The sequence below is a fragment of the Plectropomus leopardus genome, chromosome 19, assembly GCF_026936395.1.
Source record: "Plectropomus leopardus strain MGB_pleo_1.0 chromosome 19, ASM2693639v1, whole genome shotgun sequence".
Taxonomy (NCBI): domain Eukaryota; kingdom Metazoa; phylum Chordata; class Actinopteri; order Perciformes; family Serranidae; genus Plectropomus; species Plectropomus leopardus.
In genome coordinates, this window is record NC_142194.1 from 20,749,796 (window position 1) to 20,776,736 (window position 26,941).

At 39.5% G+C, this 26,941-nt stretch overlaps 1 protein-coding gene across 2 annotated transcripts; it reads right to left on the bottom strand.

Annotated features, from left to right (window-relative positions):
- Positions 1 to 4,721: 4,721 nt before the first annotated feature.
- Positions 4,722 to 26,348, bottom strand: tom1l2b (target of myb1 like 2 membrane trafficking protein b). 2 transcript variants are annotated; one of them, XM_042507534.2, is made up of 15 exons: positions 26,213 to 26,348; positions 25,745 to 25,829; positions 24,315 to 24,393; positions 23,398 to 23,547; positions 21,313 to 21,447; positions 21,044 to 21,190; positions 20,238 to 20,354; positions 19,905 to 20,038; positions 19,713 to 19,764; positions 15,207 to 15,375; positions 13,749 to 13,875; positions 13,423 to 13,498; positions 11,647 to 11,706; positions 9,241 to 9,277; positions 4,722 to 9,133 (listed from the first exon to the last, which is right to left on the bottom strand). In XM_042507534.2, exons 1-15 carry the CDS (start codon positions 26,262 to 26,264, stop codon positions 8,985 to 8,987), a joined length of 1,569 nt encoding a protein of 522 aa, XP_042363468.2. In that variant the 5' UTR covers positions 26,265 to 26,348; the 3' UTR covers positions 4,722 to 8,984. The 2 variants fall into 2 exon arrangements, with proteins under 2 accessions (XP_042363468.2, XP_087925951.1); XM_088069825.1 differs by lacking the exon at positions 11,647 to 11,706.
- Between the last annotated feature and the right edge of the window lie 593 nt (positions 26,349 to 26,941).

Below are 26,941 nucleotides of genomic sequence, written 5' to 3' on the forward strand. Positions count from 1 at the left end.
ACCTTTCGAGACGCTGATTGACTGACAGTTAAATTCTCCTGATTATAACACACGTTGTATTCGCACAGTTAAAACGATGCCTAACGAAACCACGGTCTGCTCACATTTCCCCGTGTGTACAGGGAGATCAATCATGGCGTGTTTGAAGGGACATTTTTCAATTTAACCTTTATATTCTGTCTTGACTACATCGGAGGAGGCTTTCTACGCACTTAACATGAGTGGCATTTAATATAGCACAACACTTGCAAGGTGAGGCCGAGCTGTGACCCTATTTAAATACAGAGCAGCCCCTCCCCCAGCAAACACACACACAACATTATAATTAAACACACCTTATGCCTTCTTTGCAAATGGCCCTCATCGATCTGCGCGTTTTTAACATTCATATGTGAACTGCCCCCCAGCTAACGTCTGCAGCGGCACAAACGTTTATGGATCAGCAGGTTTCCATTAACAAAGTTGTTGATGTTGAATAGCAGGGCGGTGGGAGGGGGGTCGGCCATGATGCCGCGGATATATTTGGGTAAATTAACTTAGCATAAAGTGCTGCGAGGCTCCGGGGGTCTTTTGAGGCAGCTAAAGAGAAAGCAAGGCAGCAGTCAGGCCCGAAAAGTCAGCGCACAGATTTATGTTGAGACTGTAGCTGCTGGCACACACACAGAGTCCCCGTGAATGGCCTCCATTAAACTACTCACTCTACTTAATGCTTCAACATCTTGTTTATAATTACATCCACAGTAATATTTCTCATTTGCAGGAGTGTGGGGATTTATTTAGTTTGCAGGTAAAATGAGCAGCTCAGGGCTACGAACTGCAGATCTGCAGGTGGAGGAAATTGGGAAAGCATTGATCTGCAACGTTAATATAAAATAAATCATAAACACAAACAGGTGATTTAATCCTGAGAGCTTGTTTAGGAGATAAATATGAATGTGTTGTGGTTGGAGGAGGATGAATAAGACGGTGTGATCCAGCAGCTGATGAAGATCAGCGAAACAGCCCGAGGCTGCAGGTTTAAGGCTGGAATATGCTCTTATTATTTTTAAATGGCTTCAAGTGTGTGTGAGTGTGTGTGTCAGTAATGAGAAAATCAACACGTCAATCACTGGCAGTCAGGAGACGTGTTTACATTTGGGCCGTTAGAGGGATGTCCCTTGAAGGGACACCACCAGGGTTTTTATTCCACAAAGAAAATGGGAAAAAAAGGAAATTTAATAAAGGAAAGGGCCTGACATTCAAATGAAATAACAGCTCAAGAATCTGCCACAAATCTGTTGAAATTTGTCACCTCTCATTTGTGCACTTCAGCTGTGCGAAAGTTTCAGCAAAGGTGTTAAATGTCCCATATTCTGCCCATATTCAGGTTCATAATTGTATTTTGGGTTTCAACTAGAATATGTTTACACTCAGTTTGTCATATACAACGCAAAATACAGACAAATATCACAATGTTTGTTTACAATAACTTCATTGGGTAGAAAACCCCCGCTCCATACATAAAATCAAACAGTTGTGAGTAAACACTACCTTAATTAGTTCGTTTTTAGCCACCTTTAAAAAGTCCCACCTAAAAGAATGTATCTAAGTTTAAGTGCATGCTATATTTAGAACTTTTTTTCACAATTTTACCTTATTGTCACACTGCCTTTTCTGATGACCACCAGAAACGTCAGGTCGGTCGGACCCGCCGTGTTTAACTCAACAATGAAAAAAGAACAAAACAAAAAAGTTATTTCACAGATTTCTACAGTTCAAAACAAGCCAGTTGTCTACTGAGAATTTTTAGTGCGACATCACAGTGAATCTGTCTACAGCGACTCATTTATAATGTTTATGTTTATGTTTAAAACTACTTTTTATATAGTAGCCTTTTGTTGTGACATCACAAATTCAAATCCTGATGGTTAATTTAAAGACAAACTTTCTGAATTCAGACGTTTCTTTGTGGTCTGAGCATTTTGAGACCTTTATAATATTTATACCGCATCTACATTTGCTTTATAATAAATAAGACATGGAAATCAGATTTTTTTCAGTATAGAACCGTTAAGCATTTCTTACATCTATAATAATAAAAAAAATAAATAAAAAATAATAATATACTTTTTTATACGGCAAGCTTGCAATGGAAGGTGAGAAAATTACAACATCCAATGTCTGCCAGCTGATGTTCTACAAATGAATGTTTCTGTCTCTGCTGTGACAGTAGCCTAGCAAAAGGAGTGATAGTGACATCACCAGCACCTTTCTGAAAAGTTCAGAGAGTTCAAGTGGAAGCGTCAAAAGGAGTGCTTTGAAAAAAGATGCTGCACGCGGTGCTTTTTGTCGAGGTAGACACATACGACTGCTCCTCATAGGTAACAAGTGAAAAAAGACACAGGCGCTGGGGCAAAATGCTATGTGGACGCAGGTTTTTATAAACTCTTGGCACGTGGCAAAAGTTTCAGTTGGTTGCAATCTGCATCCTCACCGCTGGATGTCAATAAATCCCACAGACTGGACCTCGAAGTAAAAGTACAGAAGAATACGCATTAAAACACAGCTTAAAAATAACAATAGTAAAACTACTACTGATAATAATAATAATAATAATAATAATAATAATAATAATAATAATAATAATAATAATAATAATAATAAGAAGAAGAAGAAGAAGACTGCAATTATATTTTGTATTAATCTATATCTGCAGAGTAAGAGGTAACTAAAGACATCAAATAAATAATGCACATGTACATTTGACCTACAGAGTAGAAATAACAAAAGAACATGCCTCTGAATTCCACTCCAGAAGATGAACTAAAATGGAAGCACACAGATTACAGGCACTGTAAAAATATCTCCTCTTGATGAATCTGAAAAATAGGATCAAGGGGAGAAGTTAAGCAATTTGAACTGTCAAAGTGATCAACAATAAATGATAAGAATTGAGAAGATTAAGGCACAAACCAAAATGCAGCTTCCCTGCCTCAACTTTTTCTCAGCACTTCTGTCTAAAAACAGCCATAAAATACCTGCAAAAAAAAAGACACTGAAATCATTCTTATACCTCCATTAAACCTCCCTCCGCAATAATTACACCAAATTAAAAATATTGGCGACAATGCAATCAGCAAACAGCACAGAGTTGAGTTATCACCAAAAAAAAATAAAAATAAAAATAAAGAAAATAAAATAAAGAAATGCTACTTTCCTATGCAAAATGAAAATCCTTACAAACCTGGTTTGGGTGGTCATAATAAATATAACATACAGACATGTTGAATGCCTGAGCATAAATAAAGACATAAGTCCCCTCCCCAGAGCAAAAAAAAAATATTTGACATGACTCCCTGTTTTACACCCCCACCCCTTCCCACTCATAAATAACAAACAGTCCCTAAGAATACATAATTATAGACTATTTTCAAAGTGACTTGTTGGTGCTCACGTTGAGTTGTTTCATGACCGAGTTCTGTGTTGCAGAGCAGATCCATTGCACTGTGTGAGCATGACATGCAATGCAACTACAATGCACCGCAGCTCTGGACAGCATTTGGTGGATGAATTAATATCAAGGAGTTATTTTTAGTTTGATGCTGCTTTACAGGGGGTGCAGATGTCTGTTTTTACAAAAAATCTCTGGGCATCTCAGACTGACCGTTTGACCTATGACACGTGTGTGATCAGGTTCTGTAGTCCAACCAGCAGGGTGTGCTCACTGACCGCTCATGTCGGAGGGAATCACACAGGATCATTCTCACAAGTAGAGCCTGAGAAAAAGGGGATTCTCTGTATTTCTGCTCTGTGGTGAATTGTTTTTTCCACGCGCACAGGCCTCTGCAAAAGATGACATGATGTCAGGGTTAATGCCACACTCACCGAAATATTAATATGTGTCTGTGTTTGATTTTAGGTGACAAAAAGAACATGCACACTTTTTGGATTTTAAATCTTTTTAGATTTTTGTCCACATCACTGTTCACTATCAACACAGCAGTAACACATTTTCACACACACAGCAACATTACACTGGTGGTTCACGGCCCAAAGGTGGGTCATAGGTTTAATTTGAAAAGACTTGTGAACGTATTTGTGAAAAACACACTCAAATAAAACTGAATACGTGGTCACTGATTTATTTGTGGACCAGTCAGGAACCAGTGCATTACAAAATCTGACACTAACAAGCAGCACATGGAGCCTCAGCTACTGTACAAGTGTAACAAGATCTGTTCTCTGAATTACACTCAAATTTGAAGACATTTATCCCTAGCTAAAATAAAAACATCCTAAAGACAACTCCAAAATAAAAAAAAATAAAACATTATGTATTTAACTTGAAAATATAAACATTTACCTGTTAGAGAGAAATCCTGCAGCTCTTTTGTTAAGGAGACGATGAGGTCTGATTTGCTCCCGTGCACTGTCGGTTCCAGTCTGCTGTCCCACACACACACGCACGTACACACAGACACACGCCCCTCTTTCTTTTGACCCGGGAAAATGCTCCAGCAGCCAAGGCTCAATGTGAGGGGCCATGTTGTGGGATGAGGCGATTCCAGACGACCAATGGGGAAGCCCCTGGTGAGGGGCCCAGGGGCCTCCGCAGAGGGTTTACTGCAGGTCAGCTGCAGATATTACCATCTGAAGAGAGGGAGCCGGTCGACGGATGGCGTGCTAAGGAGACGGTCGGCTGCAGGAAATGGAACAAAATAAAGACAAAACAAACACCAAGACACTGCTAATGTTTTATTAGAGTTCATGCATCAAACAACACAAAGAGAAATGAGAGATGAGGCAACTGAGGAGAGTAGCAGTCACACAGCACAGCCTCCGTTATCAGCATCTCTTCAGATCATCCAGACACACACAAAGAAACAGACTGTTCCTCTGCAGAACAGATTCACTGACGGTGTGCTGAGAGCTCACACACGCACGCACACGCACACACACACACACACACACACACACACACACACACACACACACACACACACACACACACACACACACACACACACACACCAGGCTGATCCAAACGGGAGACATGTTTTCTTTAAAACACACATTTGGAGGCTTCTTTTTTCAACTGAGATACAGAGCAAATGACACACACACACACTGAACACTAAAACAAGGAGAAAGGAGGTTTCCCTTTCAGAATGTGCAATGTTGATGCATCGTCCAAAGTATGTGAATCCTGTCTGTTAGTCGTGCGCATGTCAGTCAGAGTGAAACTATTAAAAAGAAGACTCCTTCATGAGATAAACTGTGATTCTGCCCTTATCTCATTTTACTTTTCACGGACACATTCAACCAACAAGATCCACATGACTAATAAACAGAACACAGAAGATACGTGAGACAGCAGCAGCGACGACGTATAAAAAGGAAAATCTGAACTCTGTTAACAAAAACACTAAAACTCTTTTTCTCATCCTGTCCCTTCTGCACGATAAAATGATTCAAAATACTGATCTGAAGACAAAAAAATAGTGCTGAATAAATTATCTCTACACTCCAAACATTAATTACATCTGGTTCATTTACAGGAGGGGTTGAAAGCTAACGTGGCTGTCAAAGTGCACGCTTGTTTTCAGCTCGTCGTGATTGTGGAACATTTATTATTATCGTCGGGAGAGGAAAAAAAAAAAATAAATGTCTCATTTGTAGTGCTCCGTCTGCAGTCGGCTCATTTCTGAAAACAAATGTCACGTCGGAAAAAGGTCAGAGCCTTTTAAGATGTCAAGAAAGGAGAAAATGCACGAAAAACATAGTGTGCAAACAGCTTTTTGTAGTGTGATATTGAAGTCTCATTAAATCCCTGGAGATGAAGCTTCTGAGTCAAAGAAAGGACCGGATCACGTACAGACAACCCAATTACCACATCCAGGAGAAAGCACAGTTTTGGTCCTCTAAACTCTATTTTTTAAAACAAAAATCATTCAGCGAAAAAAAGGAGTTAAACCTACAAATAAAACTCTCCAGCTCTGACTGGGATTCGGTTCAAAATAACACCACTTCTCTCTGTGAACTCAACCCAGGTAAAGTCATGACACAAAGTATCTGATTACATAAACTAGATTAATTAAAAGTTTTCAGCAGATGGAATTCAGCATCCTGCAAAACTTCAGACAGCAGCTTTAGGCGAATAAAATCTCAGCAAAATAATCTCACAACTGCGGTTACAACGAGAAATCTACCGAGTGTGATTAATGCTGCGTTCACGTGGAATCAGACAGCTGCAAAACACCTGGACGGGAAAACAAACAGTCTGACAAAATGGCAGAACGCTAAAACAAAACATGCTCGATGATATGTTGGGTTAGGGTCTAACCCCAATTCTTAGCTAAAGTTGAATTGTTTACAATGAGGGGAATCAAACTAGGGCTGTCAGTGATAACACGTTTATCGTGATATGATTGTAACACACGTCTATTTTGTCCCTCCAACCAACCCCTAGGAAGAGCGCCGGGCTTTGAAGCAAGCTTTACACAGTGGCCGAAAGTGGAATTACTCCGTCACATGATGCAATGGAGCCCAGAAAGACCTTTTCACATCGACTTAAACTGTGAAAGAGACATAAATCAATAGATACATTTTTGTGAGCATCAAAACCTCAGCAGAATGACTCATTTCACTATCAAGATTCAATCCATTCAGTTTGATAACATTTTGAAAGTGGAAAAGCGTCACAAGATTCAAGTCAGTCCAGCTAGCAAAGCGCTAAACTGGAAGTCAGTCACCCTGCTGGTGGAAGTTACCCGCTCAATCACAGTGTGCATGCTCTATAGGCCCTATAATGCTTTGATATCACAGAAATGGTACTTTTACACTGCAGAAACAGAGCATTTAGTCCTTCATGCACCACTGAGCAGCTCTCTTAAGAATGAACGCCTCAGTGCTGTATCCAAGCTTTCTTAATACATCCACGCCTTCAAAGTTGTAGCCGAGCTGCCGCAGCAGCTTCCTGCTGCAGCTGTGATGGAACATAAAACACTACTGAGTTTAAAAGCTGCCAGACAACTCAGTCAACAAGTCAAAAGTAATCTGCACCTTATGTCAAAGAGAATCAAGATATCACCAAAGTGCTTTGAGTTTGAGCTCCCACCTACAAGCTGAGCACGCAGATGCAGCTAACCAGACTGATGTCGGCAGGTAACCGCATCGCCAAAGAATCGCCACAGACCTGTGGATGAAATTAAATCCAAGACGTTAACTACAGCGCTGCAAACTGGGTAAAACTGACTGCGGGCAACATGGTGAAAGACTCTGGTCTAAGGGACGTCCTCAGGCTGGCATGTCGTGACCAGTCATATGTCTTACAGTCATGTGTATGAAAAAAAAAAAAAGCTGCACATTTTGTACCGTGCAGTCCTGCATATTTCAAACAAAGAGGTATCTGACAAAATCAGCACTCTGAAGTGTTTCCTCCCTCTAAGTCCTGGTTTTACTGTTGTAGCAGTGCAGCACTTAATTTGAAAGAAAGAAATCTCAAAGTCAGGATCAAAAAGTCAATTTCTTTGCCTTCATTTGATTCCCAGTCAGGACACTCGGGTAAGAATTGCCTAACTTTGTTAATATGGATGTCAAGTGTTGGAAATCTGGAATTATGGATTTTATCGATTTTAAACATGCCATGAAAAATTTGACAAATCCTGATTACCTACTACAATTTGTTTGTTTGTTTGTCGATTAACGACAGTTAAAAAAAAAAAAAATTGTTTGATAGCCCTAAATAAAATGTATTCAACAAAATTATTTCCTGTTTATTATCAGGGTTCCCACGTCTTACTTGTCTACTCTCGCTTTTTTAAACATATCAACTTCAGATATATTTCTAGCTAGCCAGCATACATTAGTGAAAAGACGGAACGCAGTGGAAAAAAAATAGGGAAATGTAAGTCCTGGTCAACAAAACATCAAACGAAACACACTAGAGCAATGTTATGTCTTCTCTCTGGTTTTTCATGGAAGATTACTGTGACAATTTCACACAAAAAACAAATTCCGGGACTTTTTCAAAACTTCTAGTGGAATTCCATGATTTTTCCAGGTTTCCAATGACTATGGGAACCCTGTATTATTTCTGTAATAATTGGTTCCTCCACGTGTGAAGGAGTGAGATAATATTCTGTTTGGGGGGACGGCTAAAAGTTCAAACTCTTGAAGTCTCTCCTAAATTCAGTATCCTTCTCTCATCTACTAAAAACGACAGTGTGCGGTCTCCCTCATCCCATGTGAACGCAGCATTCTCGGAGGGTAAAAAGGGCACATTTGTTGGTTTTGTGCGCAATTATGCCAATCACATAAACTACATTCCCTTCTTCTTCTTCTTCTTCCTTTTGAATTAGATGATCAGATGTCTAACGTTCCCTGACACCAGTGAGGTACATCCCGTCTGTCAGAGCAGCTGGAAGATAAACCCTTTTTCGATAAATCAACATCTCTTTCATACATCTGTAGCTTAAATATACACACGACTCATAAACTGGACATTTGTCATTTACAGATTTACAACTCGCACTGACTCGCAAACGGGCCGAAACAAACACCAAAACTATATCCTCAGTGATGCTGCCGCTAACGAACATCTCTGCAGGAACAACCAGCATCTTTCTGTCGGGTTTTTTTTACTCGTAAAAATGTTTTGATGCATGCTTTGGGGGCTTTGGGTAAGATTTCGTACTAATGACGGAGACAGCAGAACTCTCTTTTATAAAACTATTTTAGGATTAGCTGCAACATGAAGCTCTGCAGTCCACAGCAGGCGGAGGGAGATTCTTCGTCAATCCATTGTTTTATCAAAAATAGGCCGTTGGTTTGGTCATCCCTTTCTTGTGAGAAATCATGAATAATTCCCTTTTTTCGTATGAGTAGAGCATGAACAGATCTCTGTAATGTGACTGAATAGTGTTGGATGTGTTTTAGTGTCGGTCAGTCTGTCCTCGGGTGATGCTGCTTGGGGTCTGAGGAACAGAGGACAGGAAGTGGGAGGTCTACATGGCAAACAGAGCGTCCTCCGGCCTGTCTGGCTTCTTGCGGCTAGGGGTTTCCTGCGTGGCGCCCGGATCACCACTGGGGGGCGACGGTAGACTGGGGACCATCTCTGCAGCTTTGGCTCTCTCCTCCAGGAATTTATCAAACTCTGGAGGCATTGGGTATTCAGAGGAAAAAGAGGAAGAGTCAATGTGAGAGGAGGTGAGGATCAAATGGAGCTGGACACAAGTCAGGAAATCTTTTATGTCGCCCTACCTTCACTTGTCACGCCTTCTTCACCCTCATCTCCTTTCTGGTGAAAAAGAAAGACAACACTGTCACATCTGGGAGGTGACCGCTGAAGCTCTATCACTGCAAACCAAGTTTTGCTTCTGTGCCAAAATGTGTCATTATACAACAAGCAGTGGTGGAATGTAACTAAGTACATTTACCAAGTACTGTGCTTAAGAACAAATTTGAGGTACTTGTACTTTACTTGAGAATTTTCTTTTCACATTATACTTTTACTCTACATTTCAGAAGGAAATATTGTACATTTAACATCACTGCATTTACCCGACAGCTTTAGTTACTTTACAATGAAGATTTTTGCTTTTTCTAATAAAAAATGACAATGATAATGATGTTATAAATTAAATTACCAAACAGTGTATACCACTACAGCTGCAATGATTAGTTGATTAATCAATCAGTTGATCAATCTAAAATCGCAATTACTATTTTGATGAACATTTGAGCTTTTTCCCTTTATTTTCTATTTTTGAGATTTGTGGGTGTTTTTTCTACACAATTTTGACTTTTTTCAATATATTTAAATACTTTTATTTAAGTTAAATTTTGAATGCAAGACCTTTACTTGGAACAGAGTATTTTCACAGTGTGGTATTAGTACTTTTACTGAAATAAATGATCTGAATACTTCTTCCACCACTGATAACAAGGAGCCACTTACCTTTTATTACCACTCACTGAAAAGTGTGCAAATAATTTTGGAAAACCCTTTACCATTGATGCAAATTCATAGAAAACACAAGGATAATCACAACAAACCCAACAGTTGTTTCCCAACCAGAACACCTGCATATTAACCACTCAATTAATGGAACACAGTCTCATTAATGTGTGTAAAATGAGCATGAACTCTTGTGCCGCTTTGTTCTGGACCACAAATGCAAAATTACGCATTTGACTTTCTTCTACACACTGTAAAAGAGAAGTGGACAAAGCCTCCTGCTCTGAAAAGTGAAGCCAGTGCTAGGTGCCATAAAGCGCTATTCTCACTCATGTCCAGCAGGGGGCGACTCAAGTCTTCGCCAATACCCCATGATGTTAAGTTCTTAAATCATGGTTACACTTAGAGAAAAATGAAACGATAACACACAGACTGCAAAAATAATGGACACAGCTACTGTGGCGTCATGCATTGGTTTATAGTATAATAATAATAAACTTTATTTATAGGGGATGACATGCATCAAAGGGCCAAGTTGAACGCATAGTGGCAAGGACACAGCCTGTGTACATGGGGCAACTGCTCTACCAGGTGAGCTACAGGGCATTTCCTAACAAGGTTACAAAGTGCATTCAGAAAAACATCAGAGAGCAAACAACAGAGTGATCATAAAATATAGAAACAGTGAAGGATAAAGTGTTCAAAGTTCAAAACTAGATATATATCGCCACACAATTAGATGCCTCCACACACAAGTCAAGTTGCGCTTACAGTTTACACACATGTTCCCCTCGGGAGTGCACAAGATCTAAACAGTTGCCCAGTTTCGATGTGGGCACCCAAGGTTCTTGAGTTATGGCCAAAATATGTTTTATGTGGTCACCCTGACCTTGACCTTTGACTAAATAGAAAATCTATTTGTGGTGGCAGATGTTTTAATCGTGGTGGGCTGCCGCAAATAAATAAATCTGTGGGAAACCCTGGTTATATGAAAATTTGCCCCTTATACAATTGTCATGAAAGTTGAAATTAGCTATAAAGATCAAATCCATTTGTTGTAGCAGGCAGTTAACGTGTATTTCTGCTGTTACGTTGAGTATTTTAACATGGGGGTCTATGGCGACTGACTCATGTTTCACCCTCTGGGATGCTGTTTGACTTGAAGCGGTCAAAACGCTACGCTAAAGGCCTTGAAACAGTCATTCACAAACAAATGGTTTGCGTCATGTTGGCTACACCCACTTCTTTTATACAGTCTGTGCTTTTTTCCCCTTTGTCACATCAAAAAGTTGAATCGATTTGATCAATTTTACACAAATGCAGAGCTAAAACTAAAAATCTCCCACAGTAGAAGAAACGTTCTCTCTGGTTGTCAGTGCTGCAACCAGGTGTATTTAGTTATTCACAACGTTTTAGTGCCAGACTATGACCAGATTACACCTGACAATGTGTCCACTGGGTACACACCAACATATATCTGCATTGAAAACCTCATGCTCATTTTACACAGTTTTCTCATTTCAGTTTGTCCGCAAAACACACTGTTTAGTAACTTAAAGTGAACTGGGATATTAGTGTGTGACTGGTCAGAAAGTGAGGAAATGTGATGCAAGAGAAATGTGTTATTTTTTAAGGGGATAAAGGTGACAAAAGGGAAAGAGAAAGGAAGAGAGAAATGCAGGCAGAAATAAAAATCATGATGGGCTCACCACATCGGTACACAGCCATTCCTCTATGTCATCCATGACAGAGGACTGGCCTCCGACACCCTACGGGGCAGCATCAAGAGGTGGCCGAGGGAGGGGGGGGGGCAGCAATGCCACAAAAGAAACAAAAAATCCCATCCCAAACAACAACAGAAAATATGACTTAAATGAACTTCAGTGTAACTCAAATCAAGTATTTTGTGAGGAAAAAAATAAAGAAATGGAGGTCAATGTTTGGTGTGACACATCACACACTGATGATAATGAGGAGTCATGTTGGTGTGCAGGAGAGCATGACTCGAGCTGATGAACATGGGAATGCAGTATAAAGCTGTTGAAGATGAAAATAGCAGCGCTGCAGCTTGTTGCAGCCAGCAATCACCAAGTTTATCATTTCATTAGATTCATTTACACAGAAAACATATCTACAGAGCACAGCAGACATGTTTAGGTGGAGTTTTCAGACTCGTAAGCATGACACTCACTTGGACATTAAAGTGTTAAGACAAAGCTGCACACACTACAACTGACAAGAAAAAAATGAATGTGAGTCTTGTTAGTAATTAAAGCTGTAGAGGTTTGTGTATTCATATTAAACCATCATAGTACAGGGATTACGGTTCAGTGCACGCAGTCTGTAAACCAAAATGTAACGATGTGTAAACCAAAGTTCACCAGAACGATTCCCAGCCATACTCCATTAGTAACATAAACTGAGGGTAACACAACAAGCAGCATGACGCGCAAGTCATTCACACTATGGCGAGCACAAATGAAAAGAAAGGTCCCCAGTCAACTAAAATAACAATGGAGAGAAAATTGTGTGTCGCCCTTTTTAAACTGCCTGTTCAAAGCAGCAATAAAACGCTGTTATCGCCATTCTGTATAAAAGGTACGATCACAGAATGGGGGTGACAGAGCTGTCTCCCCTTCAAGCCGCCACAGGAGGTAGTAATAGTGCCAAAATGTTGTCTATATAAACAGGACAGCTGACATTTTGATGGCGTGTTATATATGCGACCCACCACGGGGGGTTTAAAAAGCAGCTGGCAGCATTTAGCAAGGAACACGAAGAACAACAGTGTTTCTGTGATGCCAACATACTGTCTTTAAAAATGTGAACACGACATAATGTATCTGACACTACTGTCTGTTCAAAAAAATGAAATGGAACATATCCATACACATAAATCGAGGAAATTTAAGTTCCAGCGCACACCAAGATGCTCAGATTGACACTTATTTAGCAACAACTTACATTAAAAACAAACAAAGGAGTAAACTACACAATTTGCAAGTGGCCTTATCAGTTTTGCTTTGTGCTTAATTGACAACTGCTACATCCTCATGCATTTTTTCCATAGACTTTAATAATACATAGACAGCGGACCAAAGATGGTGCCTGTTCATTCCAATGGAGTTGCTAACCAGGTGGATATGCTGTAAAAGTTTTCTAGCTTCCTGGTTTACTTTGGCAGTATGCAATCCACTGAACATGTGCAGCAGTGTTTCTCCTGCTGGCCCAGTTGGAAATGTAGCCTGAACATTTAATATACTGCTGTTAAAAGCTGCATGCTTGGTTAGAAACTCTCAAGACAACTTTAAACAACTTCTTACTTTGTTAGCTAACTGAGCAATTAGTAGCATCCAACAGCATGAGTTAAAGCATGAGGGGAAATGTCTGCTATGGCTGAACGGCACACATACAAACACACACTCCACATGTTGTTTGTGTGGTTATGAAAACATTAAAGCCCAAACTGTGTGACTGAGACTCACCGCTCCTGCAGTCGGCTGTTGGACGTCCAGAGTGGGAGGAAGGCTCTCAGACGCACTATGGTCTTCTGCTGTAGTGCTGAGACAAAGAGGAAGAAATAAGCTTTAATAAAGCTGCTTTGCCTGATTTTTCATAATTGAAAATATGACTAGAGCTGACATGATCAAAATTAATCTGCAACAGTTTTGAAAATCAAGGAACCCTCAGAGAACACTCAGAATAACTACATGATCTGAAAAGCAAACTTATTTTACAGTCTACATATAGAAACAGAAAACAAAATGAATTCACAGAAGAATCAAGGTATAAATTTGGACTGTGTCCTTACGTCTTGCGTGGTTCGGGCAGCGCTCCAGTCCTAGTCTGAGCAAACACATCGAAGTCGTCCTGCCCAGGAGGAGGCTTACAGCTCGACAGAGAGCTCAGTGTGCTGCTCACACTGTCAGCACCCACGTCTGGAGGGAGAAAATACACCTGAGTGTCTACAGTGTCAAACAGAATTACTCTGTATACAAGGTAATGGCATTGTTTCAATGGTTCAGATCTTTTCTATGGAGACTTTACATTAAGCTAAAAATTATTCAACCACTGCTGCCACCAAATTAGCTAAATTACTGGTCAACAACCTATAGTGGTGCAGAACCAGTGACTAAAGTTTTTCCAAAATAACGTTCATTCACTTTCTTGTTGAGAGTTACATGAGAAGCTCAGCATCACTCTGATTTCTGTGCACGAAGGACTCATTTAAGTCCAGTGTTCAGTGTTCTGTCTGTACTCTGTGTTCATTTCGTCTGTATTTGTGCATGCTTTCTGAAAGCTTAGTAGACCAGTAGTAGTAGTTCAACAGAGATACAACCGTAGGAGACAGCAAAGACATTTTTAATAAGGCGGAACAGAACCATAATAATTGATTTAAGTATGTGTGTCATACTTCAAGTGTCATCAAAATTAAAAAAAGAAAGTCTGACATGTTTTTTCATCATATTTTACAAAATAAAGACAAAATCATATTGATCCAAAAGATTTTTAAATGTAGAAACATAAGCATAATATTTCTCAATGCTCCATAAGTTATTTCAACTCTGTACATTATTTCGTTTTTAAGATATGCTTATTTTTATGAGTAGAGTGCAAAGGGGTTGTGACAGATTCATCATTCATTCATCTGGTGCTACACCACACCACGTGTAACGTAGCGCAATAGCGTCATTACAAGTCTAAACGTGATGGCAGGAAAGACAAAAGCCTTAGATTTCTGCTGCAAAAAGAGTAGATGTTTTAGCTATTTTGTTTTGTTTCTTATTTTAGATTGATTTAAACAGGATAATGCAAATAATGATCTCCAGCAGCCATAACAGGAAAACTCCAGCATTACTTCTGGCAAAATGAAATGTTTGAATGGCATATAAGGTAAGGTAAAGTAGGTTAATGATGGGAAGAAAGAAGTCTAATTTTTCTGCTGCAAAAATTTATCTCGCTATTGTGGTTTGTCTTGGGCGCAGATGCTGCGCCCATAACTGCCTTTACAGTCACAATAAAACAAACTACATATGAACAAAGCAGCACTAGCTGTACCAAAAATCACACAAATAATTTGCACATAGATTGCACATATTGCACACACCTTGTTGTTAAAATGTCATGGAACTATTTCACTGTCTCTTTAAGCAGCATTGCTTGAATGTTTGTTGGAGGTAGTAACGAATGAGTACCGTAGACAGTTGCGGTATACTGTATCATAAGAGCAGCATTATTTTGTCAAATGCGTGAGGTAAGGTGTACGTACCGAGGCCGGCCAGACGGGAGGCCAAGGTGGCTGGGGAGGAAGGCCTTCCTACAGGGGCTGTGATGGTGGGGGGCAGGCTGCTTGGGGCTGCGTTCGGCATGTTGCTGACCACCGCTGGGGAGCCCGGGCCCAGGTCTATGAGGTTGTCCTCTGTGGCCTCACTCAGGACCTTTAAAAAAAACACAGAGTTGATGAAAAACCCTGTAGCCGTTGTTAAAGATAAAAGCTAACAGGAGAATTTAGGGTTTTCTGGCTCATGAGCAGCAAAACAAATCCTTTAGTGGAGAGTTAAAGAAACACAGGGTTATACAGTAGATAGGTCCTTGACTGTGTCTGGAAAAACAAAATAATACATGAGAGCGTGGTGGATGATAAGAATAAGTGCTGGAGAACATGTTGGTTAGCTTCAGGAGAGCATGAAAATGTCTGTAACTGAGGAGAGCAGGAAGTAACTGTCTGAATACGTGTTTCTTAAGGGGGTCCAGAAGAATAACATAGAAACTTAAAGACAAGTTTTGAGCTTTGTAAGTGTTGTCCACAAATTTCTGATTGTGTTTTCTTTCACTATGAAAGTACTGTTATCTATAAAGACAAAGCAATCCCCTTAAGAAGGTTAAAATACAGCAAGGAAGGGAGGAGGGAAGATTTTTGGGGCTCTGGAGGAGTTCATATATTGAGAGCATTTTGCAAATCCCAAACTTTTTGAGATGATGCAAACACAACATGACAGTGCGTTTTTAAGTCACTGTCAGTCTGCCTCCAGCTTCATCATATTATTGGCTGTCGGGGGCTGCAGAGTGAAAACATGCCATATGGGGGTGACTGATACAAGTGGAGGCAGGGCTCATATTATTTAGCCATGTTTCAACTGTGGGGTGGCACTGGCTGTTTAGGGAGGTTGATATATATTTTCATACTTGCCTGTCTCAGCTAGCCACAGAAACAGAAGAACAGAAAGGAACAGAAAGGAAGAGACAGTGAATACCGTTAACATGCCTGTGCAGGGACACAATGTAATGGCATGACAAATATGGAGGAAAGAACATGTCTGATTAACTGGAAACCCAATGAAGCGGGAAGTATGTTCCAGCAGAGGACCCTTTCCTCGTGTTTTTCATCAGATTTGGGTGAATTACCATAAAAATATGAATCAGTGTATAAAGAGACGAGATGGAAGACATGTACAAAAGGTGTGAAGTAGCATCAGGCATGTGACATACAGTACGCAGATTTGTTTCCTAAGATAACGAAGGAATGACCTGCCAGTCTCTCCCTCTGGCTGGCTAGTACTCATTAATGGGGAAGTGCCATATCATATCCTCCACAATAATACCAATATAATTTTTAATATGATAAGAAAAATTCATATTGCGCTTATAGCAATATTTCATCTTGTTGACATAATGAGGACATGCTTTGCACTCTAACAACAAGCATGGCTAAAAGCAAAATTGCTATTGGCCAAGAGCATCATCAATAGTGTGGAATTAGTGGTGTCGTTCGGCCTGGGCGTCCTGAATGTTGTATGACCAGCCCGGACTTTTCAGACCCTTTTTTGGATTTACCGCTCAGAGTAACCTCCTCAGTGGCTCGGCAGCACAGCGTCCATCTCCCTCTGTCATTGTGTGCATGCAGGAATTGGTGTTATCAGGTGCTTCTGTTATGAGTCTGTCCTAATGTAAACCTATGTGACGCTCATCACACGACAAAAAAAAAAACCTTTAAACATGACTGTGCAATAGTTATTTAACATAGCCTGTCAAAATTAAAAGCAGGGCTGTGTGTGTGTTTGCAGGGGTGTCTGATCAACAGCGCTGAGTGATTCGTTGCAGCATGAAGAACAGAGGAGAAATTTATGATTTTTCCAAAAGGGAGCGAAATTGACCCTAGATTTACTAGATACATGTACTACTTATGGATACAAGGGTCTATTTTTTGGTATTTGGCCACTGTTATGATGTATTATTTGTGGCTGATTCTACTTTGTTGTACTATTTATATTCTATACAGAAACTAAAGATTTGAAAGATCGGTCAGATTTACTGAATATTTGGAGGCGAACTGTTACGTTTATGTCAACATATACATCTGTAAAACTTATTTTGTTGAAGCTGTATGTTTTTGAAGTTAAAATATTCTTAGTATTTTTGTCATATCGTCAAGAAAATCGTTATCGCAAAAATACCCTGAAATACCATGATGTGAATATCATCCATCCCTACTCGTTGCCTTTGTTGGCTGGATTGGTTAGGTTTTGGATACAGGAATGAGACTGGTTAGGGTAGGAATGTCAGGGGAAGATCATGAGAGTCGGATTAAGGCAGACTAGGGTAGGTCATTACTTCACTATCCTAGGAAACACAAATTTGCATACAGTAATGGACACGTCAACCACAAAATTACCCATTTCTATGTCAGTGGTTTCATGTTTTATCTTGAATTTGTGAAGGAAACTCTGCACATGCCTCCACAGAAAACATTGGCCTGATTTATTGATAGATTGGGGACCATGTAAAACAGCAGCAAAACTAAAAACAAAACATCAGTTTGCAAACTTTTACACAAGTGGTGCAGTATAATCCAAGTCTTATTTATCCAGTACGCTCAGTACTTCACAAATACATAACTTTATGTCAAAACCTAATGCCTAGGCCACACTGCCTGCGTGAGGCAGTATGTGACACGACATCACCAAATTGCTACAGATTGTCCAGGTGTGGTGTTCACACTGTCGGCGTTGCTGCTGCAGCGCTGCTGGCTACTATACCTACTGTATTTCCACAATTTGAAGACAATGCTCCAAGAATGTCAGGAGCCATGCAGCCATTACATTGTCAACGACACAATCATAACCATATTTCACACTAAAATGACTTGTGTTGAAAACCGAAGGGATTCTGTCCACAGAAACGTCATCAGAGGGCTTTTATTTTGAAACAGAAACTGGAAAAGTTGTATTAACAAGATGTATTTATATATTTTTTAAATATCTGTGACAGATAAAGAAATTCCAACTGTAGCGGAATGTAGTATAATGTCAGCATGACTATCAATAGAACATTTTCACTGTCTGGTTTTGCTGAAAACTGCATGTCATGCTGTAAAAATAGGTCATACTCTGATTCACTAGATGAGTCACAGCAGAGCAGCAGCCGAGACGTGCTCGAGCAGCACCAGTCTCACAGGAGGTGTGGCTGCTCTAACCTGGTAACATGGGTGCAGAAAAAAAATACAATAGGTTCTGCACTGCACACACGCTGCTCCGGCAGGTAGTGTGGCCTGGGTGTCACTTTTTCAAAACTGAGGTAAAGTGAAACCTCCCCCTGCTCTCCTCAAAACCAGACTCCAATACTGAAGGGTTTTTATTTATGCATAAAGTCACGTGTTCGTGAATTCTTGAGCATCCGACTGGATAAATGAGACTTGGATTATACTGTAAGAGTTGTCTGAGAGTTTAAAATCAAATGTTTTCATAATGCTGTTGTTAAACGTAGTCTCCAATCAATAATAAATAAATACGTTCTCCATCTTCGGTGGAAGAAAATTTTCTTCACAAATTCATGGTAACATGGCATGACTCATGGATTTATAAATGGTTATTTTGCAGGCTAATGATTCCTTTAAAGGGGCCACAGTAACTAATGTGTTGCTTCATAAAATTTTTCTCTATGTATATTTGGGTGTTTTTTGCTGTTGTTTTGACAGATTTTGAATGGGTTTGAAACAAGGCAGGACTGTATTTCAGTACATCTTTGACAGTGTCAAACTAATGAAAGCTGATCAGGAAACAGTTAAGCTCACATGTTGGATGAAAGTAAAAAAACAGGCATATTTGAAGTCAAATAAAGCAATGAAACTAAGCTTGCAATGATGCAATCATGTCTGACTGACATTTCTTAAAGCACTATTTTGTTGTGCACTGCTGCTGCAAAGCTGGGACTGGACTGTTGATTGTATTAAAGTTTGGCATGCCCAACACAAGTGGATGACTAAATACAATAAGCTCAATTACCTCCCCAAAAACATAGGCATCATCGGCATTGCTTTGCAATGACTGCTGTATTGTAACAGCCAATGTTTCCCCCTGCTGGACAGGACTTAAATGCAACAGCTCTGCTTTGACTGAAATATAGCAAAACGATGAAAGACATAATATTAAAAATGAATAAATAAATGATGATTCTTTGCACTTCATAGTGAAGTGCAAGTAAGTGCAATTTACTTCAAGTAAATAAATTAATGTCTTTGTTGGGTTTCCATTTAATTAGGCATGTAAATCTGGTAAATCACTGATAGGTAAATGACAAATAACAGCACTTTGGAGACACTGTAATGAAAAAAGCAAGTCCACACTGCTGACACGGACAAGTGCCGACATCAGAGGGTGAGAAAACATGAGCAGAAAACAAACACCATAACATGGAAGAACTAGCTTCAGACAGGTAATCCAAGAGTTTTAAGTGTGATGCAAACATAGGGTGAATAACCACCCAACAGCTAACTCACCCCATTGTTGACACTCTGAGCTGAGGACCTCCCAGACCTAAATCGCTCATACCTGCAGCAAAGGAAAGACAAATTGAAAGAAACTACATGGAAGTCGCTCAAAGTATACTTAACCAAATCTGTGTAAACATACAGGGTAAAGGTGAATTTGAATGTGCATACATGTTTGCATCTGTGTGTGTGTGTTATCACCTTTCATAGCGTAAGAAAATGTTGTTGAGATCATCGTTGACATGCAGCAGCTCCTCAGTCACTGCCTCATTGGAAACACAAGAGATGAGCTCCACTATCCTCTGCTGCATGGCTCTGCAGGTCCTGTTCAGCTCCTAAACACACATGCACACAGTGTACATAATGTTACATGCGTGTATGCAAAGTGGTCTACTGTTTTCTTAATGTTTTATACACTGTCTTTTCAAACTAAAAATGGTAGTTTTTTATATTTGTTTATTCACACACACTTCAGAAAGTACACACATGCACTGACAGGCAGAAACACGCACACACATATAAGTGGTTACTTGCCTGTAGTAACTCATAGTCTGAAGCATCCTCTTGTCCTGGGACCATCTCAGTCAACATCTCTGACATCACTTTAGTGTTTCCACGCACAATGTCCAACTCACTGCGCAGCCGGCAAATCTGGGAGAGTTAAATTCATCTACAGTTAGTCTATTTTCAGGCAAAATTGGCCGAAAAAAAGATCAAATTTGCAGCCAACAGTAATGCATAGGTCCCCAGGGATACTGAGAAAGCTAAAGTAATAATTCAGCTCAACTAAAATTAAAAATATATAAAATATTGATTTGATTAAAAATGAAAAAGCTAAATTAACAAACAGTTGAAACTGTTCACTAAATATACTAAATAGCTGAAATTGTGAGCTGAAAGTAATAAACATTGAAAAAGTGGCCAAAAGTTAACAGTTAAAATAGGTAACTAAAATAACAGTTTAAATCATTTAGCTAAAGGAAACATAGAATTTTTTAAATGGCTAAAAGTAAACAATTCAAATTTCTAAAAAAAAAAAAAAGAAATTCAAATAGTTACAGGTAATAAATTGTTAAAACAATTAGCTATAAGTAGGCTAATATTCAGCTGCAATAGTTATCTAAAAGTGATTGATAAACTGTTGAGAAATGATCAAGTATTTAACCATCCTGTTTAGTCTTTTAGGTAAAGGGCAGAAAATGCCATTTTGAGTTGCATGGCACCACAGAAGAAACCTGAAAACGTGGGAATATGTCCTCTTTTGAGGGAAGTGCTGGCTGCTAGGGGGTGCGTACAGTTATATGAACCAACTGTTCTGTTTCATGGGAGTAACAATATACCTGTTCAGGTGTAGGATTGATGGATCCAGAAGCATGAATGTTGGGGACCTGAGGGCTGGTGTAGGCTGGTGGGACAGCCTGTGGTGTGGGCTGAGTAGTGGTGCTGAACTTATGAAGGGCAGCGTCGCCCTCTGGAGCTGATGCCAACTGAGAGAAAGAAGCAACAAAACAGCATGTGACAAATTACCTGAGAGGATAATCACATTATACTTGGTCATTGCACAGAAACTTCTGTACACATTAAAGCTGCTGAACATGATGCCTCCTACCCTCTGAGGTGTGTGTATAGGTGATAAGGTCTCCAGGTCTGACATGGGGAACTCGATGCCTTTCCTCTTGAGCTCCTCATAGATCTGTACCACGCCTGTAAGATCTGGACTGCTTCTGAAGGCATCAGCCCACGCCTTGAGAAAGCAGAGAAAGAAAAGAGTTAAAAGGAAAGAAAGGGACAGACTGAACAGAATAAAAAACAATGGGTAAAGGGAGGGCTGACACAGCAAACAAAGCAACGGATGTCAGAGTAGTCAAAGAGGCTTGTTCTCTGATCATTTCTGTTTGTCTGCTTTGAATGCATTCAGTCAGCAAACCACAAAGCCCTTAGCTTCTCTCTCTCTCACCACTGTGCAGGTTAAAGCTAAACTGGGCCATTACAGCAGCTCAAACACATGACACACTTTAAAAACAAGTGCACAAAGGGGCTTTAAAGGTGTTCTTTATCCAAAAGTCTTTAACTCAGTCACATCACATAGTCTCCAAAAGTAGAATGGGAGCCAGAGTCTTCAGCCATCAGGGTCCTCTTCTGTGGAACCATCTTACAGTTTCGGTTTAGAAGGCAAACACCAACTTCACATTTAAGAGTAGACTTAAGATTTTCTTCTATGATAAATTTTATAGTTAAGGCTGGCTCAGAACTGCCTTAGACCAGCCCCTAGTTAGGCTGATATGGGCCTAGTCTGCTGGGGGACTTCCTATGATACACTGACCTTCTCTCTTTCTCTTCATTTTAAGGGTAGACCTAAGACTTTGCTCTTTGATTAAGCTTTTAGTTTGGACTGACTGAGTCTTTCCTTGAAAAAGTCCATAGTTACGCTGATGTAGGCCTAGTCCAACAGGGAATTCCTTTAAACACACTAAGATCGTTCTCTTCTCTCTCTCTCTCTCTTCATTCAAGAGGAGACTTAAGACTTTCCTCTTTGATAAGGCTTATAGTTAGGTCTGGCTCAGGCTTGTCTTGGAGCCAGCTCCTTGTGAGCCTGATATAGGCCTTATTTGCCATGGGACTACCTATGACACACTGAGCTCATCTCTCTCAATTCATTAAAAGCAGATTTCAGACTTTCTCCTTCATAAAGCATATAGTAAGGCCTGGCTCAGGTTTACCTTGAACCCGCCCCTATTGAGGTTGATATAGGCCTGGTCTGCTAGGGGGACTATCCTATCTATGACTATTCTCTGTGAGGGTCCAAGAACAGAGGGATGCTGTATGTTATAAAGCCCTCTGAGGTAAATTGTGATTTGTCATTTTGGGCTTTATAAATAAAACTGAACTGAATTCAAACTGTAAGCCAGCTTGATCAAAAATGCTTATTTTCATAACAGCTCCCTTACTTTGGTTGAAGTTTATGAAAACAACATGAAGCACATTGCAAAACCAATTCTCTGAAGAAGGCTGGAATATATCAACTTAAAATTACTTTAAATGTTTCAGGACTATTAACAGTGCACACTTTTATCAACTCCAATGTACAAACATTAACACCTGAGAGATGGGACAAGTGGCTGGGAACCTGCACAACACAACTACAGTCTGCTGTTAAACCGAGTATTACACATCTTGCCAAAAGAAATGTCAACAATACTCATTCTGTTGTGTAAAGGGAGTGCTGCGCCATAAATTTTCCCACACAGTTTTCCCAGCTGACCTCTTATTGACGAGACAAACAAGAAACAATTAGGTTTTGCCCTCTCCCTCACAGAGACTGTATGCACACATACATCACATGGTTTCCCTGGTGGAAATAAGAGATGCCCACATGAGCCTCGCAGCGTTACCCGAGCTGGGGCAGGTAACCAGAGCTGCTCCTGGCTGAAGCCCTGGAGACACTGTACTTTACCTGAGGCTCCCTGCCTGGGGACGATAGGACATCTTATGTGACTGCGACAAACCTACACATACTTTACTAAACACCTACGCTGCAACCCCCACTTCACCTCTCACACACTGACTCAATCAGAAAAACAAATTCTCTCTCACACTGATGTACAGCATTAACAAAGAAAAATGGAAGGACTCACTACTTGGACATTGGAACAACAAACCACACTGGTTGCAAGTAATTTCACTGTTATCTTACCTGAATAAGGGCGAGAACTTTATCTTGAACGATTGTAGGTGGATTGTTTTTAGGGGAGATGATTTTAACGAGCACACCATCAACAAAGTCCCTGCTGGTGACCAAAGCGTGAAAACGATGGCCACAGTTCTTAACACAAGTCTCCAGGACCTGATGGAGGCAATGAAGAAGAAACTGTTGTCAGAATATGTTAAAGACTGTGAACAAATCCTGTTACAGGCATGTTAAAGAGTTTTACTAACCAGATACAGAACGTACATATTATTTTGCAAATTCTACATAGCATTACATCATAAGATTAAAAAAAAAACACAGTAGCAATTTATTTCACTTCTGACATATTGGTCTGATTGTAACATGTAGAGAATAAGAGGAAATGAATAACATTTTTAGTATTGTAGCATAAGGCTGGGCAATATATTGATTATATTCGCTGTATTCTGGCCGCTTCCACCTTGGATGTATGAAATTACTATATTGCCAAAATTGAGTAAAAATTGTCGCATAATTTTTTTAAAAAATGGAACGTTATTATAACAGTATTTTTTGTAACAGAGTCTTTTTTAGCTTTATAATGACAGGACTTAAAGTTTATTATAACAATAATTTCTTTTTGTAACAGTGTCTTTTTTAACTTTATCATGACAGTACTTTATATATTCTTCAACACTACCTTATTTAACTTTATTATGACAATACCTGAACTTTACTTTATGCATATATATTTGTAACAGTACCTTATTTCATGTTGTCATGACATTGCTATATGCATTTTTGTAACAGTGCCTTATTTAACATTTTATTATAACAATATAGCCTAAAAGTAACACAATATTATTCATGGGCCATATCGTCCATACCTATTGTAACATGTAAACAAAGTATAGCTGGCCTCCTCTTGCCCACTTTGAACTCACCGTTAAAGCCAGCATCACTTCCCTGTAGTTCCTGTTACCATTCAGCCTCTTCTTCACTGCTCTAATAGCATCCTTTGGCCTGCACATACACACACAAAAACAACACTCATTAAAGACACAAGGATAGCATAGCACAGTACGCCCATAGCTTTTAAATGGATTGGTAAGTCAGCCCGAGCAGAAAAAACACAATTACCAAGACCTTAATGACCAAGGGCTTTAAAGGGCACTTTGAATGGCACTAACAGAATGATGGACACAACTGCAAGCAGCTGAACACCAGGCACTGGAACATGTCAATGATTCTCTGACTTCACAATCTCTGCACTGACAACATGGCTGTTCAACTCTGAGGAAGTAATAATTAACTTTTGAATTCTTTGACCAAGTCACCGTTGCAGCAGCGGGCATACGACAGCCCTTATATTCCCCAGAGAGATGAAAACAAAAGATATACAGTCTGATATACAATGTTTGGTGTATCAGACTGCTGATATACAGAACACTGCACCAGTCTTGACCCACCTAAGGCAGTTTACAACCCACTGATCAAACAAGACCTGGATGCAACGCACCAGTTTAAACACACAGCGCAAGGTTAATGGAGGAATGAGATAAGCAATGAGGCCTTGCATAAAATACAGCCAGAGTTCTGCTTCCTCTCTCAGGGCTGACTTTAATAGTATAATGTGCTGCAGCAATACATTATGTCAACAGCAGCACAGGAACAAGGATATAGGACAGACTTTAGCTGCTGCATGTAAGAGACTATTCTTTGATATCAGAGGAAGGAGTTGAAGCTCCAAACTTTTCCTTGAATGTCCTGAGTGATGTATGACCATCGATCCACCAAAAATTAGTTGATGGATTTTGAAAAAAAAAAAACAATAGAAAAAATACATCCCAAAAAAAAGAGAAGAATGTTGAAAATTTATTTTAAAAAATACCCACATATTTTTAAGAAAAAAATCACCAAAATTAAAAGAGGCAAAATTGTTAGAGAAAAATAATAGTCAAATATTGTTATTTTAATAAAATTGCTTTAAAAAATCTGAAAAAAGGATTGAAAATATTGTTTGAGAAAAAAAAATCACCAAAACTTTTTATACAAAATAAAATACACCCAAAGGAATTTTTAAATAAAAAAAATATCACAAACATTTTTTGAAGAGAAAAAAAGCCAGGAAAAAAATGAAGAAAAACATTTCTTTGAGTGAGATATGTAGGATAAAGTGGTTCTGTTGAATTATCATTTTTTTTAAAGAAACTACATCTATGTCATGTTATGTAGAAAACATAACTCCTTCCCTAGTGCTTACTTGGCATGCCTCCCTCTTTTTGCACAACCCCCTCCCTTCTCATAAATAACCAACAGTCCCTGAGAGGGTTAATCTATACCAGATATTCATTGATTCTCAGTGGTCACTCACCCATCTTCTGTCTCATTGATGATGTCACATATTTCCATGTTGAGGGTCCAGTCTTCACTCTGCAGGGAGCCATCAGTGGCTCTTTCTGGAAACACACGAAGAAGAAAATAAACACAGAATAAGACGATGACTGGTGGCTAGCAAACTGTAAGCTAACTTAGCTATCAGTCATCCTTAAGATAGAAGTAATAGTAGTCGTTAATGTTTTCAGCGCAAACATAAGAACTGACAATTACAGAAAACACACATTTAGTTAATTAACAGTGTCGCTGGCACAATGACAGCGGATATTAGCTTCACTACTAGTTAGCTAGGCGGCTAACGGTCCAGCTGTAGAAACTCATTCAGGGACGTTAGCATGCTAAAGCTAGCACGGCCGTAAATGACCACCGCACAACGTCGACACATTTTCGAGACATTAACATCAATCTTAACGCGATGTCGCTCCCTAAACAACTGCTTACATACCGATGCAATGTCCCACTGGCGTACTGTAAGGATTTCCCAAAAGGAACTCCATCTTTGCTCGACAACAAACAAGTCAGTCCATGGGAGGATGATGAGGATGATACATGAGGAAACGTCTGCGAAGTCCCGCCTACAGAGCAACCTCATTGGCCAAGAAATCCTGACCTTTGGCATGATTGGATAGCTGGAATGCCCATCAAGAAAGTCGGACGATTGTAAATAAAAGGCACCAAAGGTTGCAACGATTAAACTCAACGGCTGTTTTATGACTAAGCTGACAGAATATAAACATTAATTATGACAGACATCTGTAAAAATTTGCTCTACTGTTTGCACATCCAGATTAATATTTTTGCACCACACCCTGCACAAAACTGTACAGCTTTCTTAACCTGAAACAGCTATATTGTTATTAGTTGTTAAGGGAGTGTTCTTTATTTATTACTAACCAGTATGCATGACTCTTGTAATGCATGCTGGTTAGTTTGTGCAAACACATTATTTTTTGTGAAAATTCGAGTTAGACATAGAATAAAGACACTTGATGAAATACAACTATTTTAAGCTCAGCTTTGGTTATGTTTGTTTTTTGTTTTTGTTTTTTTTTTTTCTGCAGGAAGTGTTCTTTGCACATGATGTGTTCGGGTACTGTCAAATTGAAATCCCAACAATAATTTTCATATCACAGTTTCAGGGTATGATAAATAGTGTAATTTTGGCAATTTTTTA